This window comes from Xenopus tropicalis, chromosome 8 (assembly GCF_000004195.4).
Source record: "Xenopus tropicalis strain Nigerian chromosome 8, UCB_Xtro_10.0, whole genome shotgun sequence".
NCBI lineage: Eukaryota > Metazoa > Chordata > Amphibia > Anura > Pipidae > Xenopus > Xenopus tropicalis.
Window position 1 is genome coordinate 24999226 of NC_030684.2, and position 17443 is coordinate 25016668.

General features: G+C 43.3%; 1 protein-coding gene across 1 annotated transcript in view; it reads left to right on the forward strand.

The window, feature by feature from the left end:
- The first annotated feature begins 10501 nt into the window (after window positions 1–10501).
- pfkfb1 (6-phosphofructo-2-kinase/fructose-2,6-biphosphatase 1) overlaps window positions 10502–17443 on the forward strand; it is a 32945-nt gene continuing 26003 nt past the window's right edge. Inside the window, exon 1 of the mRNA XM_018096676.2 lies at window positions 10502–10679. Coding sequence (XP_017952165.1) covers window positions 10628–10679 — 52 coding nt within the window. The 5' untranslated portion in view covers window positions 10502–10627. The remainder of the gene's footprint in view (window positions 10680–17443) is intronic.

Consider the following 17443-nt stretch of genomic DNA (forward strand, 5'->3'; position numbering starts at 1 on the left):
CCAAAGGGAACCTCGTTTAACTGCAAAGTGTCAGAGCTGAGGAAAGGATATAAGGAGAATCTTATTAAAGGAACACTTACACTGGAATAAACAGAGGATTCTTACACCTAAAACCACAGAGCTGCGTGAAATAGAAGTTTTCATGCCAGTGATTCTAGATATACCCTTATGATGATAAGACATGCAGCAGGATCTATTATGGTTTTATCAAAAAAGCCCATTTTACAGCACTGCTGCCTAGAGTCAGAATAAACCAACCCATTTGAAATTTTAATGTGACAGAAAATCCGGGGGTATTTTATTGTTATCATAAAAATGTGAGGGTTCTGGGGCGGCGTTTGTCCGCTACACCGCCCCCTTGGGCTTTGCATGAAATAACAGTAGCGCTGTACCTCTGCTGCCGAGAAAAAGGAGTCTTCAGAGGTTGTACTGCCTTCATCGTCCGTCAGCAGGGCCCTCCTACTCTCTGCAAGGGGAACATCAGATCCTTCTGCCAAAGAAATAGAAGAGCAAATGTACCTTTAACCACTTACCTGCCACATACCATAAAATCAGGGGCGCAACTGTTGGTGCTGTAGATTTTATGTTACCGACCTTCTGTTTGGTTTATGCCACGGGTGCCCAAGAGTTAAACGCCCACTAAACTCCAGATGAATGTGTTATTGTTCACCCTTTTTATTAAATTTCCCATGCTTTTATGAAGGCATTACTGACCCAAATGTATCTTTGTCACAATGCCACCATCTTTCATACTAGGAGGACACAAGCTACTTTATAATCTCCTACAGCTATAGTGTTATAATGTGTGTGACATTTACAGACATGGCTAACCTAATAGGGCTGTAATGAAGTACATAGCCACTGAATAGGTATAGGTATTCCAGGTCCCATCTACTAATCTAGAAGTAAATCAGCAAACCCACCTAAATACACCCCATCGTTTCAAGCCCCACCCACTTACCCATCATTGTACTAAGTACTGTATGTCACATGGTACTACTGAATGAAGGTAATACCATTTTTTCCGCAGGATCAAGACACTTACCCAGATCCATCAGCAAACTATCAGGTGGAATGCTGGTCCCAAATTCTTCCTGCAAATTGTAGGCACGATGAAGAAGGGCTTCCAGCCTGCCTGCAAACTGCCTGCTCTGCAAGTCCTGTACCAGAAAACAGGGTCCAACTGGATGACTTGATAGAAGAGAACTTTTACATAGAATATATCCAATAATGTCTCCATGGCGCATCCTCACCTCACTTAGGCCCTCGCTGCAACTCTTGTTCAGTCCGTTCTGAGAGGACATATAATCTCCTACCAAATCAAACAAAAAAAATTTTACAACGAGAAATATAAACACCTTCAGAAAGAACTGACACAAAATTACAAACTATTTAAAACTAAAAACACCCCGGAAACAAAACAGAAATATATAGAAACTAAAGCCCTATTCGACACTTTAATGACAGATAACGCCCATAAGACACTTGGACACACAATGAACACATACTATAGATGGGTAAACAAACCAGGACATCTATTGGCCAACATAGTCAAATCACATAAATCAAATACCTATATGCAACTATTAAAACTAACAAATGGATGGGCCACAGATACCATCAACATAAACAAAACAATGACAGAACACTTTAAAGGAGACATATTGGATAAATGGGGAAAAACGCTAATTTTGTAGGCAGTTATGAATAATATCCGGTGCTGGTTACACTTTGTGCTAAAAATTAATTCACTCTGTAAAAATGGCCCCTTATTGGAGCTCCTCTCGCTTCTCCATCCAGTGTGAAATTAAGAGTGGGCGTGTCCTAACGGTCCCTGCCAGAAGCACAGTAGGAAGGGGAGAGCCAATCACAGCCCTGTACTCACACAAGCACAGGCAGGCTTCAGTTCCCTATCAGGTCAGCCTAGCTGCTGATTGGTTCCTATCCTACAGTGCAGTGTACGGAGGGCCGCTGGCTCCCCAGCTCATCCAGAGAATTCAGCCAGCAGGAAGTGGAACAGATGGGCGGGGCTAGTGGGGTTTTTGTGGAATTTCTCAATAAATCAGTCAGAAACACAACTTTGTAAGCACAATCCTTCTATATCTAGAGGAGTATAATTCACTGGTACATTCATAATTTTTATAGGATATGTCTCCTTTAAAACCTTCCAACAGACGGATTATGCTTCCTTCAAGAAGCGAAACTCCACAAATTAACAGTACAAGATAGAGATATCCTTGACTCCCCTATAACAGAGAAGGAAATTAGAGAAACAATCAAAAACACCAGGACCCGACGGTTTCAGTGCAGAATCTACAAACTACTATCAATAGACATTTCCCCCATTCTGACATTATATAACCAAACACTACAAGGCCACCCTCTATGGCACACAGCAAATGACGCAAGAATAATCCTACTATTGAAATCAGACAGAAACCCCACAGAACCATCATCATATAGATCTATATCCCTACTGAATCAGGACTTAAAAATCCTAACAAAGACAATGGCAGATAGACTCCAAAAAATTCTCCGGAGAATACTAACTGAAAACCAGGTAGGGTTCCTCAAAACAAGACAAGCCTTTATGACAAAGCTCTCCGAAAAATCATAGCATTACTATACCAATGTAACCTAGAAAAAGAGAACACGGCATGTTTTTAAGCCTCAACGCAGATAAAGCATTTGACAGAATCTCACACACACCTCCGCAGACTTCTAAAATTTCAACACTTTGGCATACACTTGTTTAATCTTTTTAAAGCACTATACACTTCTCCCATGGCACAACTTACAGTAAATGGGCTTAACTCCAAACACTTACAAATCCAAAGAGGGACGAGGCAGGGCTGCCCCCTTTCATCTCTTCTCTTTAATGTGGCCATAGACCCCCTTATTCGATACATCCTACTTCACCCACAATACAAGGGAATCCAAATAGGACAAACATCTCAAAAACTTGTAGCATTCGCAGATGATATTTTGCTATTTATCATCAACCCCCCTCAAGATACAGCAGGTTTCAGAATCAATCTAGAAAAATCTGAAGCACTACTCCTGAAACATACTCTCAAAACAGATTGGTCTAAAAACTTCCCCTTCCAAAAAGCAAAACACATAAAATTCTTAGGTATCAATATCCCAAAACAACATACAGAAATATACAAACTAAATCTGAGACGCAAAATAGACTCACTGCAACAAGAACTTTTAATTTAGAAAAAACTAAATCTCATCTTTTTTGGCCGCATACACCTAATAAAAATATTCTTCCCCAAACTATTATATGTTATTCAGATGCTACCATACCAGATAAGACCCAAAGATCTTAAATGAATAAACCAAACATTCCAATCTTTTATCTTGAATAAAAAACACTCCAGAATAAGCTTTACAAAATTACAACAGCCCAAGCAGGAAGGCGGACTCAACCTCCCCAATATTAAAGAGTATAATGAAGCGGCCCTCACCAGATACGTTCAGTAAATTAAATCAATCAACCCCACTCACAAAATCTAAATGAGTCCTTGCTGCTGCCGCACGCAAAACAATTTTACATCTCTGGCTGACCCCAGAACAACCAACAATAGAATTGACCAAACAAAAACTACACTACATTTTCTATATGGATTGACTGGAAAAAATGACACATAGAGAACAAAACACAACTAAATTCTTCACACACTGGACAAACTACATAACATCCCTCCCTGATCATACAAAATATCTAACAATACACTCCCTACAGAACACAACATGGTATGAAACAGAACTCATAAGAAATAATCAATTATTAATAGAAACACAGAATTATATACAAACACTATCATGTGATGAGAGATCACAACGATCGGAGCCTCCCAGGAATCACAAAACTTCAATGTCAATATTTAAATTGCATATCACTATGAATAGATCGAGTTGATAACCATGTATATACTTTCGTCAAGTATACAAGAAAAGAAAACAAAACATGTTAACTGATTTTATATGTAAAAGCTCAATAAAAACATTTAAAAAAGAGCAATGGTTTTTTTGGCTGCCGGGGTCAGTTACTCCCATTTGAAAGCTGGAAAGAGTCAGAAGAAGGCGGCTAATGATTTAAAACCTGTAGCAAATAAAAAATGAAGCCCAATTGAAAAGTTGCTAAAAAATAGTTGAACTAGTTGAACAACCCCCTCAATCTGTAAAAATAAAACACACATATATAAGGGACACCTCTTCTTAACCAAAGCAAGACTAGCCTAGATATGAGAAACACAAATAGAAAATTATTGCATAATGGTCCTGTCTTTTATCATGATATAATAGAACCACTGGAGGCATAGGTGGATTTTCAATAAGGTTAGGGGAGGCTTAGCCTCCCCAAACCTGTGTTGGCACCTTAAAAAAAAACAAAAAAAAAACCTTGCTCCATTTGCACTGTCCTGGAAATCTTCTCCTGTTTCTTCAAGCTCTGGGTTCTGCTGTAATCAGATGTGCTCTAATTGGATCTTTCTTCTTGGGATTCTCCAATCAGAGCACAGCTTTCTTGTGACAGACAGTAAGATTGACCAATCAAGGCACAGATGCAGACAGGGCTCGGTAGATATTACAAACTGAAGGCAGTGCAGAAATGAAGACTGAAAAGAAGAATCTGCAGCTGTAACTTTACCTGAGAACCAACTCTCAACTTTTGCTGCAGTTTTCATCCCACAGGTACTATACTGTATTTGTTCTAAAAGCTGAATCACTAACTGAAATTAAATATTTTTCTGTCACCTGACATCTATATTATCCCTATCCCCTACCCTAACAGATGGATGGTAAGTTAACTCTTTCCCCCCGAAAAAGCTCATTGTGCTTTTATATATTTGTTGTTGTTGTTGTTTTTTGCACTATTTTTTTTTTTTTGTCATTGTTTTGTTCATTTCTAGTTAGTTACAGTGGAGCCAATGTTGTGTATCAGTGCCAGTGTTATAGTGCCAGGGCCTGAATATCTGCCATCAGTACCCACTGCGTCTCACGGTATATAATGTGCTGGTTTTGTAAATATAGACTGCGTCTCACTGGGATGTCGGTACCCACTGCCTCTCTCTCTATAAAACTAACTTAAAGGGAAACGAAAGGCAAAGTCACTTGGGGGTGCCAAAATGTTAGGCACCCCCAAGTGACTTTAACCGCTTACCTCGTACCCCGGGCTGGTGCCCCTATTAGGAGAAAACAGCACCAGCCCGGGGCACCTGGAGCGGATCGCTTCCTTCTTTCGGCTTCCGTTGCTGGAATGCCAGCGGTGGGCGCATGCGCAGTAGAGTGAAAAGCCGACTTTAATGTTTAAGTTCGGCTTTTCACTCTACTGCGCATGCGCGCGCAGCGAAGCAGGAAGAAGCAAGCGCCGGCAGCTACCCCGGGCTGGTGCTGTTCCCTCCTCACAGGGGCACCAGCCCAGGGTAAAAGGTAGGTGGTCAAAGTCACTTGGGGGTGCCTAACATTTTGGCACCCCCAAGTGACTTTGACTTTCTTTTTCCTTTAAAGGAGAAGGAAAGGCAAAGTCACTTGGGGGTGCCAAAATGTTAAGCACCCCCAAGTGACTTTAACCGCTTACCTTGTACCCCGGGCTGGTGCCCCTGTTCGGAGAAAATAGCACCAGCCCGGGGTACCTGGAGCGCAGCACTTCCTCCTTCCGCCTTCAGCTTCCTAAACTGCCGGTGGCCGGGCATGCACAGTAGAGCGAAAAAGCCGACTTAAATGTTTAAGTTCGGCTTTTCACTCTACTGCGCATGCGCGCGCAGCGAAGCCGGAAGGAGGAAGTGCCGACAGCTACCCCGGGCTGGTGCTGTTTTCTCCTGACAGCGGCACCAGCCCGGGGTAAAAGGTAGGCGGTTAAAGTCACTTGGGGGTGCCTAACATTTTGGCACCCCCAAGTGACTTTACCTTTCTTTTTCCTTTAACACATCTAAAGGGAAGGTTCACTTTTAAGTTAACTTTTAGTATGTTAAAGAATGGCCTATTTCTAACAACTTTGCAATTGGTCTTCCTAACTCTTTTCATAGTTTTTGAATAATTTGCCATTCTCTTCTGCCTCTTTCCAGCTTTCAAATGGGGTTCACTGACTGAGTGACTTAGCCTCCCCAAACAAAAAGTCACCTAAAATGCAACTAAGTCAACTGTGCGGCCCAGCCTACACCAGAAAACTGGGTGACATAAATGTACACAGACCAATACAAAACCGAACATAATCAGGGACATCTGGCTTGTGTGTCTAAAATAATGTGCCAAATAGCGTAGTGCTAGGGGACACCCATGTCCTGCCTCTCCTATATGTAGTTCTGCCCTTGGGAACTGCTCGCAAATTCACCTGATTTTTTGCAGTTGGTAACTCTGCTTGCATGTTAGCCCCTATGTTGGTGTTTTGTGCCAAAATTAGAATTATTATTATCGATAGTGTTCCCAAATCTCCAGCTTTCAAATCCAGAACCCCCCTTGTAATTTGCATGGGGGATACGAGTGCCATTTATAATTTCGCTTTCTCTTTCTGTACATCAGCAAACACAAAGCTTTATCTAATCCAGGAATCGAATGCGTGCCAAGAGAATGCAGACTTACCTGTCCAAAGGTCGTATACGAAAACTGGTATCTCTGCTACCGTCATGGCAAGGGCCTGAATGATGGACATCCCCTCTGCTCTCTGAAACACCATAGCTATTGATTACACATATAAAAAAAATTCAAGGAAGCTAACTTAAAAAAAGATTTTTTTTCTTTTTATTTCAGAGGTGTAGCAGAAGTGTTATCCTTTTGGTCTCGCCATTTCAATAAACATGGTACCTTCATGTGTTCCATCTTCCACCTAGAAACAAAAAAAACCATCTCTGATTATACTGTATATTACATGCATTACGTAAATATGTGTATATATATATACAGTATATTCATGTAAATGCAGCCACTTTCTTTGACCTCTGCAGTTTCCAGGAGGTGAGGTGCAGTGACAAAACTAAGGATGCACAAAACCACTACAATACCATATTGATCACTAGTGGCTAACGGTTAGTATATTGCCTTGTAGTGCTGGGGGTTTGATTTTAACATGGGCAATAGCTGCAAGAAGTTATATAATCTCTCTTCATTCCTGGACTGGCAATCTGTGGGTTCTGACAAATGCCAGATGGGCTTTTGTAAGATGCCATAGACTGTCACTATTTATTGGGCCTGTGGGGCTGTTTTTATTTTGAGTCCCAATCCAGACCTGTCTCTCTGTGTTTCCTCAGGGCACTCTGCTTTCCTCCCACAGCCCAAAAATATACTGGACGGTAAAATGGCCCTTGATAAAACTGACCCTAATATAGTAAGGACTTTATGGCACACAGGAGAGGATGAAGGAATTCCCTGGCGCTGTTGAGAGGCTTTAGGGCGAAATCTACCCATCACCACTGGTCACAGGGGGGTGACAGAGGTAATGACAGGCTCAGCTGATGAGTTTGATGGTATGGCAGTCGCCTGACTGGTGTGTCCCACTGATACACAATAACCAATTCCTCCCCACTAGTGGCCCTACACAGATCTGCCTAAGGGGCAAAGTAAAGTTAAGACACATCACTGCTTGGTAACTATGGGCAACTGCACAGAGCTTCCTGTCAGTCTGGGGCCCATTGGGAGAACTAACCAGTGATCTAGAGCCCATAGAGGCACTGGCTCCTGATAAGCTCAGTTGTCAATCACTAGGTTCCAGAACACTGCAGCCCTTCTTGATAACAAACAACTTTCCACATACCTCCTATAGATTTTACTATACTACAACTGCCAGGATTCCCTGAAAGTCACTTGGGACAGAAAAGTGGGGGCATCCCTCATCTAGGCGAGTTCGCACACAGGCGAAACCCAGACATATGTAGGGGGGGAGTCCTACAGGGGAGGCAAAAATATTTAGATGTCCTAGTGGGGGAGGTACAGTGTGGGGTGAGATTAGATGAGCTGTGCTAGGTTTGTCTGTGGGGGGTATTTGGCTCTAGTGCAGTGTGTCACGGCCGGTATCCCAAAAACTCAGAACTGGCTCCAAGGGCCCAGTCTCGGCTCACGCTTTCACATTGGGAGGAACCCTTCGCTACTCGGATACCGCCAGGTCTTATAGTGATAGACCCAAGGAGGAGGAGTGAGATCGCTCAGGAGGAAGCTGGAAGTGGCGAAACGCGTCACTGGTGAGAGAGGACGCAGAGGAGGAGCACTATACAGGGCAGGACTGCTGAACCCAGGAACTACACTGCAGGTCAGGAACAGGGTAAGGAGCAGCCACCTGATCCATACCAGTGACTCCTGACACGCGCATCCTATACTCTGTTTGTGAGTGTATTGGGAAGTTTTATTTGTATAAAAGTAATTAAGTTTTTACACACATGGCGTATGCATTTATCCCACAGTAAGTGCACAGAAGGGGAAGGGAAACAGAAGAGTCGTGGAATTAACCTAAAGTTGCTAAAGTTGGAAATTTACCTATGTGAAGTTGTTCCTAACACTGCCTGAAACTAAGAGGTGGGAAAGCAGAGAGTCGTGAGCTACAAGCGAACCAATTGGATGCCATATAAACCCAAGGGGGTCTGTAAGTAGATTGGCAATCGGAAAGGGATATCACAACTGGGCACAAAAGGGTGATATAAGTAAAAGTCATCACTGGTGTCATAAGTTATGACAGTATTACACTATATTTATTTATTTATTTTCTTCTTTTCCTCATAAGACCTCATCGCTAAGTCTAAAGCAGAAGAGGGCACTTTGGAGTAATTTATTGAACTTTATTTGACCTAGGACACGAGGTATCTGAAGTGAGGAACATACACTGAAATTTGCACTTATTTATATTTGTAAAAGTTCTGAGCAAGCAAGGGAACCAGAACCGTGTTGCAGGGAGAAGGGGAACGAGACAGCGTAGTCAGAGGTCAGGCCGGGGCCAGCAACAATCAGACAGTGAGGTATCAAAAACGGAATCCGGAAGGGTGGTCAAACAGGCAAAAGGTCGGTCCAGGCAGCAAACGAGAATAGTCAGGATCAGGCAAAAGGTCAGTCCAGGCAGCAAACGAGAATAGTCAGAACAGGCAAGGATCAAGACAAGTAAACACAACAAAAGACCTTATACGCGCACCCTTAACTCTCCTCAAAAATTTGCGCTCGGTGCTCACTGCTGGGGGGATCGGCACCCTCCCAAAGAATCCAAATAGAAGAAAGCAATGGCACTCAGGAGCTACAACCGGGACTAGCCCTTTAGATACTTTATTACAGAAGTGCAACGTTTCGGGGCAAAACAACCCCTTTGTGCCTGCCCCTGACTAGTGCCTGCCCCTGGTTGCGCTGCCCACCTACTGCTGGGCGTTATAGTTTAACGAGAGCTGAAGGATCACAGGTCGCATCAGGGGACACTGGGAGTTATAGTTTAACAACAGCTGATGGGTCACCGGTAGGGGACACTGGGAGTTGTAGTAAAACAACTGGAAGGCAGCCTGTCCAGCATTTCAGAGCTACGTTACATTCCCCCCTCAGATCAGGATGCCAGTGTTCATGTGATCACATATAAATGTAATTTTACTTTGTATTTTCTGTGTATTATATATACTTTCTAAATTTATATCCATTCCTGATACAGGGTTAATTAAGTTATTATAGAGCATTACAGGACCATTATACACTGTATAATGAGTTCATTATACAGTGTGTGATACTTCAGGCCCTCTTGGGACGTTTTCTCAATGAAATAATGTATGAGTATACAGATATATACACATTGAAATGGTGCAGGGTTCCCAATTGACTAAAGGACAAATAACACAGCGTTAGTCTTGGCACAGGCTGTAACTGGAGGCGAAGGGGGTTTGTTACCAGCTCATATTGATTTCTGTTTTACAGGGAATATTCATCAATCATTCAGTCTATAGTTATTATTTAAATTAGCCAAAGTATGTGTAACAAGTACAAACACATAATGACAGACTTCCCATTGAAAGCAATGTGGTAGCAGCCCTGATTCATAACATACAAGACACAGTTATCAGTATCAGCTATATCTCACAGGAAGTGTCTGCCCTCTGGTACTGTGGTGTTAATACAGCTGCCACAGTGTTGCATAAATCACTTATTGTTTAGTGCCTGAGGCAAATGGTTTATCCCAAGGTCAGAGCGGGAAGGGCACAGGTTTGCAGACTGTGGGTCTATTACAGACTGGCAGGAGTGTGACTGTAGAGGCAGAGCCACCTCTAGCTGGATCCTTAATCCACACGGAAGGAATAAGCACTGAGCCGCTCCAGGAGTGTCTTGTCACCCTCATATGAGCCAGAGGACTATCCGATTGCAGTACCACTGCAGCAGCCTGAGATTCCCAACATGTCACCCTGTAGGTCAGAGCAGCCTGGGGTTGGCCAGGGATACATGCCGCCCTCCTGTTAGCTGCCAGAGGATTAATGAGTGTGTAGCAAGAACAGCAGGTGCCTAAGAAATATATTAAGCAGCCGTCAATAAGACATAAAGGGTAGGGGTGGGGGTGCAGGTTTTATTTTTATTCCAGTCTGGCAGAACTCGGTGTCAGCGCCGACCTTTCATATGTACCTGGCCACCAAGGGGTCTGCTGCAGCCTGTCCCAGCCCAGAGTAGGAGGTGGATAATGCAAAGAAACAACAGCAGGATGAAGGAAGATAAACCTTCTAAGATCCCAGGTGAGTGATAAACATATGTATATTGTAACCGAAAGTTATGGTCCCCTTAATCATTTGGGCTAAACCAATTGTTTATAAACATATACTGAAACTTTCTGGGCTCCCTATCACAGGGTCAGCTTCCTCTCTAGTCTCACTTGTGGTCATTGCTGCAACACTGGCCTGGAGTTTGTTAATGTGACCAGGATCTCATTTATTAAAAACAGGTAAAGTGCAAGGATGAAAGCACGAAAATACACAAATTGCATGCTATTCAGCAATAGTGTGCAGTCGTGGAGTACAAAAAGGGAACCCTGTACTTACTCCTGGTCAAAGATAGGTATTAAGCACAGGTTTCCCTTGCGTCTATAATCTATAGCAGGGGTCCCCAACCTTTCTTACTCGTGAGCCACAGTCAAATGTAAAAAGCCTTGGAGAGCAACACAAGCACCATAAAAGTTCATGAAGGTGCCAAATAAGGGCTAAGATTGGCTATTAGGCAGCCTCTATGCACCCTATCAGCTTACAGAGACCTTTATTTGGTAGGAAATCTTGTTTTTATTCAACCAAAACTTGCCCCCAAGTCAGGAATTCAAAAATAACTACCTGGTTTGGGGGCACTGAGAGCAACATCCAAGGGGTTGGTGAGCAACATGTTGCCCCCGAGCCACTGGTTGGGGATCACTGATCTATAGCAAGATTTTTCATAGGGGTCTAAAATATATTGACACTGCACTTGGTTTCATGTACAATGTAGAGTCATTTGTGCTTATTCCCCTCTTGTTCTGGATGGCCACAGAGATGGTTTTCTAGTGATACAATATCAGATTAAGTGAAAGTATTGGGAAGGAAGCATTAGCTTTGCTGATGGATTAGTTTGTTTACTGTCGGATTAGGAAGCGCTTGAGTAAACATGGTGCCTGGGAGAAGCGGACAGGCCTGGACTGGCAATCTGTGAACTGGTGCAAATGCCGGAGTGGCTGACGACTATTGGGCCTGTGGGAATGTTTGGGCCTCTGTGTTCTTAAAATGCTAGTGCCTATTTTGAATCTCAGTCCAGACATGGACGCAGGGTAAAGGTGGTCATACACAGGCAGATTTAATATACAGATTCCTTCAGACCCAAAAAACAGTCAGATGTTGATTGGACAGGCTTGATTTTGCTGTCTGGTTGAGGACATCCCCTTTGATGCATCATATGCCCATCATTGTAATGCAATTGTATGGCCTAAAGCCACATTAGCACAAAATCGACCATCCAAGTGGGCATATCGGGGAAAGATTCGCTTATTTGGTGCCCTTGCCAAATGAGCAAATCTTACCTTGTATGGCCACCTTTACAGTTATGATGCCCAGAAGAGATTTCTTGTTAAAATAAAAGGCAGGGTCAGGCTTCTTAAGTATAACCCCACTTTCCTTGTCCTTTAAGGATTAGGGCAATGGCAAATCGAGGAGATTTGTCGGCTGGGAAAAACCTTCTAAATGGTATCACTAGGTGACAAATCAGGAAAAGACAACAACTGGTTATGTAATTTATATGTTTTACCACCAGGGATTCACACCAGCTTGAAAGTTTTTTCCCATGTGGCATCACCCGTCACAACAGATATATCAGTTTGAGTGAAGAAATGCAGGTATTTTCAGGCCATACACGGCCATGTTGCCAAAAGAATGGGACTAAGAAAATTTTCATCCATTCTTGATACATTGGGTGCAACTGCACCTGGCCCATCTGCCCTGGGGACTGTACTTCTGCTAGACTCATGGGTAAAACTCAGCGTTATGGGTAAAAAACAAGGTGATTGCGCTCAATATTGCTCTTGTCACAGCTCTTGCGGTCATAAATGACCCCTGAGTGTTGCCATGGCTGAGTAGTAGAATTGGGAGTAGATATTAAAGCTTTAGGCCCACAGTACACAACAAAATTTTGTTATAACATTTCAAAAATTCAGTTAAGATTTATCGAATGTGAAAGAAAATCTGAAAATCGTAAAAAAAATCAGGAAAAACAATCTGACTTGTAAATATGTCCCTCTGGGATCATCAAAATAATACATGAAAAAGAATAAATATGGGAAAAATTCCTGACAACTCTTTTTAAATTGTGATAAGATGTAAAAAAAAAAAGTGAATTTAAAATGCAGCCAAAAACTTTTCTGTGTGCCAAGTACAGGCGAATGTCATTCATGTCACTGTTTAGAAGACACAGGGTGGCACACAGCAGTATTGGCCTTAGCTCCAATATAGGCCCAGCATTTAATAGGCAATGTATCAAGAATACTAGGGGAAAAACATTTCTTTCCTGCATATCTGCATGCAGACTCTTCTCTTCCCTCCATAGATAATAATATATCAGCTCCTCTTTTACAGTATAGCCTTAGAAAGGACAAGCAAAGTGGCGCTTGAGGCTCTGTGCCACCCTGGGAGCTGGGTAAACTATAATGCAGTGTTACTGGGCCCACAGAACTTTCAGAAGTTGTCCTGTTACATTGGAATTGCTGGGCTCCAATTCTGCCTAAGGGTCTGCTTCCTTTAGTTCTGCACTTGTTATAATGTCAATGGGGGATGACGTGGTGCCATTGCCCCATTTTGAATCAATGCTTGGGCATTGTCTTGAGAAAGGGCTCTTGTGCGTTGGACCAAAACATAGATTTGCTTATATGAGATTCCTTCTATGTTGATGTTACTCTCCTACCTACTACCAGTGCTTATATATAGAAAATAATGTATCCTCTATTGTAAAATATAAGTATATTATAAGTCACAGAGGAGTTCTAGGATCATATAAAAGTATGAGGCCGACTTCTAATATCCCTGTATTTTACAATAGGAGGGTACATTGTTTATTATGATGTACAAGTTTCTGTAAGTCATGCACACAAAGTACATTTTTTTATAAATGGTGACATCACCGAGCTCAGGTTATAAGGTTATAATTTACAGGATATTCATGGCTAGAATAGCCATAGATAGATAGCTAGATAGACAGACAGATAGCTGTCCAAATCAGCAGTAACAAGCACACGTCAACACTAGGTGGAGATGTAGGACTGGAAACGGTTGTATGTGACTTATTGGGACAGATTTAGTTTGATGAGAACTAATATTTTTTTCCATATTTTTTGATTACTACTATTTTTTAGTTTATTACAGGATAGTGTCAATCTGCCTAGTATTCGATTTTGCCTGAAGAGGGTGTGTAAGGGGTGTGTGCACCCTCTCACCAATCAGAATATAGTACTGGTATTGCACGTACTAAATATCAGTTGTTAAAGGAACAGTAACACCAAAATATGAAAGTAATTACAGTATAAGGGTTCTGGCACATGGGGAGACTAGTCGCCCGTGACAAATCTCCCTTGTCGCGGGCGACTAATCTCCCCGAAATGCGCGGCGCCTCTCAATGCCGCGCAGTCGGATCGGGGACCGCATCGGCTCGTTGATGCAGCCCCCGAACCGACTGCCCCATTCCCGCGTGTAGAATTCGGTCGTTTGGTCCCAGGGCCAAACGATCAAATTCGCCTACATGCCTCCCCGATATCGCCCACCCATAGGTGGGGATATCGGGTGAAGATCCGCTCGCTTGGCGCCAAGCGAGCGGATTTGCCTGTGTATGGCCAGCTTTATTTATATTAACTATAGTAGAGTTTCTGTAGCAAACACACCAGTTGCACCAGTGCAGAAGATTCGATTTCATTTTTTGGTGTTACTGTTCCTTTAAGCTTCAAGTGCTGTACATGCTGTAAGGGTTTAAGTTAAAGGTTGGTTTTTAGCTTAATGTTATAGAATGTCCTGTTCTTTATTAAACATAGCAAAAAGACCATAGCAACCAGATGGCTGCTGAAATATCCAACTGGAGAGCTGCTGAACAAAAATTAAAAAACAAAAAATTGAAAATAAAGACCAAACTGCAAATTGTCTGTATGAGCGATAACTATATCATTCCAAAAGATAATTTAAGCCTTCGGAGGTGTATTACCTGCTCCCAGGGCAATATAAACCCAAAGTATGATAGAAGTGCAAGACTAGCATGGCTCTGTGTTTACTGGCTGGCTGGACTGTCTCACCACGTCTGCCCAGAAAGATTCCTGTTCCTGCAAAATCCTTCTAGGTCAGCAAAATGCAAAGTCACTCTAAACACTCTCGGCAAGCCTGCAGGGCACTTGGGCAGCCCCTTATCCCTCTCTTAAAGAGGACTTCAAGTAAAACAATATTGTTAATGTAAACTTGTTCAGACTGCTCTTCTGAACACTTTTGCAATTTCTTTAGGCAATTTCCTACTGCGCAGAAGCTCTATGTAAACCACTACTAGGGGACTTGGGAAGCTGTTCTAAAGGTGGCCATACATACACCAATATAATTGTATGAAACAAAGTTTTTTCCTTTTTTCCAGAGAAATCAACTCCAACCCTGACAGTCTAACCATATAGTTTAAATCTTCCATCCCCTTTACCAGTTTAGTTGCAGTCTCTGCACTCTCTCCAGCTCATTAATATCCTTCTTAAAGGAGAAGGAAAGGCTAATAAAGAGTTAATCACAAGCTGCAGGTATACCTTCAGTTGTCTCAATAGTGCCCTTAAGTCTCCCTATATTTCTCCCGTTCAGATGATCAGAAGCCAAACAGGAAGAAAAAACACTAAGCTGTGTAAAGAAAGTTCCCATAATGCCTCACTTCTGCACCAAGATCAGGACCGGTGTACATGCTCAGTTAGTAAGACTTAGGGGCACATTTACTAATCCACGAATGCTCCAAATGCGTCCGAACACGTTTTTTCTGTAATGAACGTATTTTTTGTGACAATTTCGTACCTTGCACAACTTTTTCTTATTTTTCGCGACTTTTTCGTACTTTGCGACAACATTTGCGAGACAAACTCAGCACGAAAGTTTCGGATTCATTCAAGCTTTGTTATCGTGACTTTCCTTGGGCCAGGTTGGAGCTGCAGAGTGCCATTGAGCCCTATTGGAGACTTTCCTTGGGCCAGGTTGGAGCTGCAGAGTGCCATTGAGCCCTATGGGAGACTTTCCTTGGGCCGGGTTGGAGCTGCAGAGTGCCATTGAGCCCTATGGGAGACTTTCCTTGGGCCGGGTTGGAGCTGCAGAGTGCCATTGAGCCCTATGGGAGACTTTCCTTGGGCCAGGTTGGAGCTGCAGAGTGCCATTAAGCCCTATGGGAGACTTTCATTGGGCCAGGTTGGAGCCACAGAGTGCCATTGAGCCCTATGGGAGACTTTCCTTGGGCCAGGTTGGAGCCGCAGAGTGCCATTGAGCCCTATGGGAGACTTTCCTTGGGCCGGGTTGGAGCTGCAGAGTTCCATTGAGCCCTATGGGAGACTTTCCTTGGGACGGGTTGGAGCTGCAGAGTGCCATTGAGTCCTATGGGAGACTTTCCTTGGGCCGGGTTGGAGCTGCAGAGTGCCATTGAGCCCTATGGGAGACTTTCCTTGGGCCGGGTTGGAGCTGCAGAGTGCCATTCAGCCCTATGGGAGACTTTCCTTGGGCCGGGTTGGAGCTGCAGAGTGCCATTGAGTCCTATGGGAGGCTTTCCTTGGGTCGGGTTGGAGCTGCAGAGTGCCATTGAGCCCTATGGGAGACTTTCCTTGGGCCGGGTTGGAGCTGCAGAGTGCCATTGAGCCCTATGGGAGACTTTCCTTGGGCCGGGTTGGAGCTGCAGAGTGCCATTGAGCCCTATGGGAGACTTTCCTTGGGCCGGGTTGGAGCTGCAGAGTGCCATTGAGCCCTATGGGAGACTTTCCTTGGGCCGGGTTGGAGCTGCAGAGTGCCATTCAGCCCTATGGGAGACTTTCCTTGGGCCAGGTTAGAGCTGCAGAGTGCCATTGAGCCCTATGGGAGGCTTTCCTTGGGCCAGGTTGGAGCTGCAGAGTGCCATTGAGCCCTATGGGAGACTTTCCTTGGGCCGGGTTGGAGCTGCAGAGTGCCATTGAGCCCTATGGGAGACTTTCCTTGGGCCGGTTGGAGCTGCAGAGTGCCATTGAGCCCTATGGGAGACTTTCCTTGGGCCGGTTGGAGCTGCAGAGTGCCATTGAGTCCTATGAGAGGCTTCCAAAATCATGCACAGAAGGATCAAAGTCGGAAAGGTTTTCCTGCATTTTATGATCATTCAATCCTCTGGCAGAGGAAAACAGACACAACAAATCTTTTGACAGAGAACTCAGTGCAGTGTTTCTGTAAGTGCTTATGGCTGTATTTACATAGACCTTTCTGATAAAGCTTACTTAGTTTTTACCTTTCTTTCTCCTTTAAGGACTGGAGCCCAAAACTGCACCGCATACTCAAGGTGAGGCCTTACCAGGGACCTATAAAGGGGCATAATTATGTTTTCATCCCTTGAGTCAATGCCCTTTTTATGCAAGACAGCACTTTATTTGCTTTAGTAGCCACTGAATGACCCCCACCACACTACCATTTAGTGTATAACTTGCGTTTATATTATTTCTACCAAAGTGCATAACTTTGCATTTTTCAACATTATAGTTTCGCACAATTTATTATCATCAACAGTACTTTGTATGCCCACCTCCAGGTCATTAATAAATTAAAAAGCAAAGGATAAAGAACTGACCCCTGCGGTACTCCACTAACAACACTTGCCCAATTCTTTGTAATCTATCCTTCAGCCAGTTCTCTATCCAATTACAAATATTATGTTCTAGGCCAATATTCCTCAATTTTATCATTAAAGGAGAAGGAAAGGCTAGTAAAGAGTTAATCTCAAGCTGCAGGCATTCCTTCAGTTGTCTCAATAGTGCCCTTAAGTCACCTGT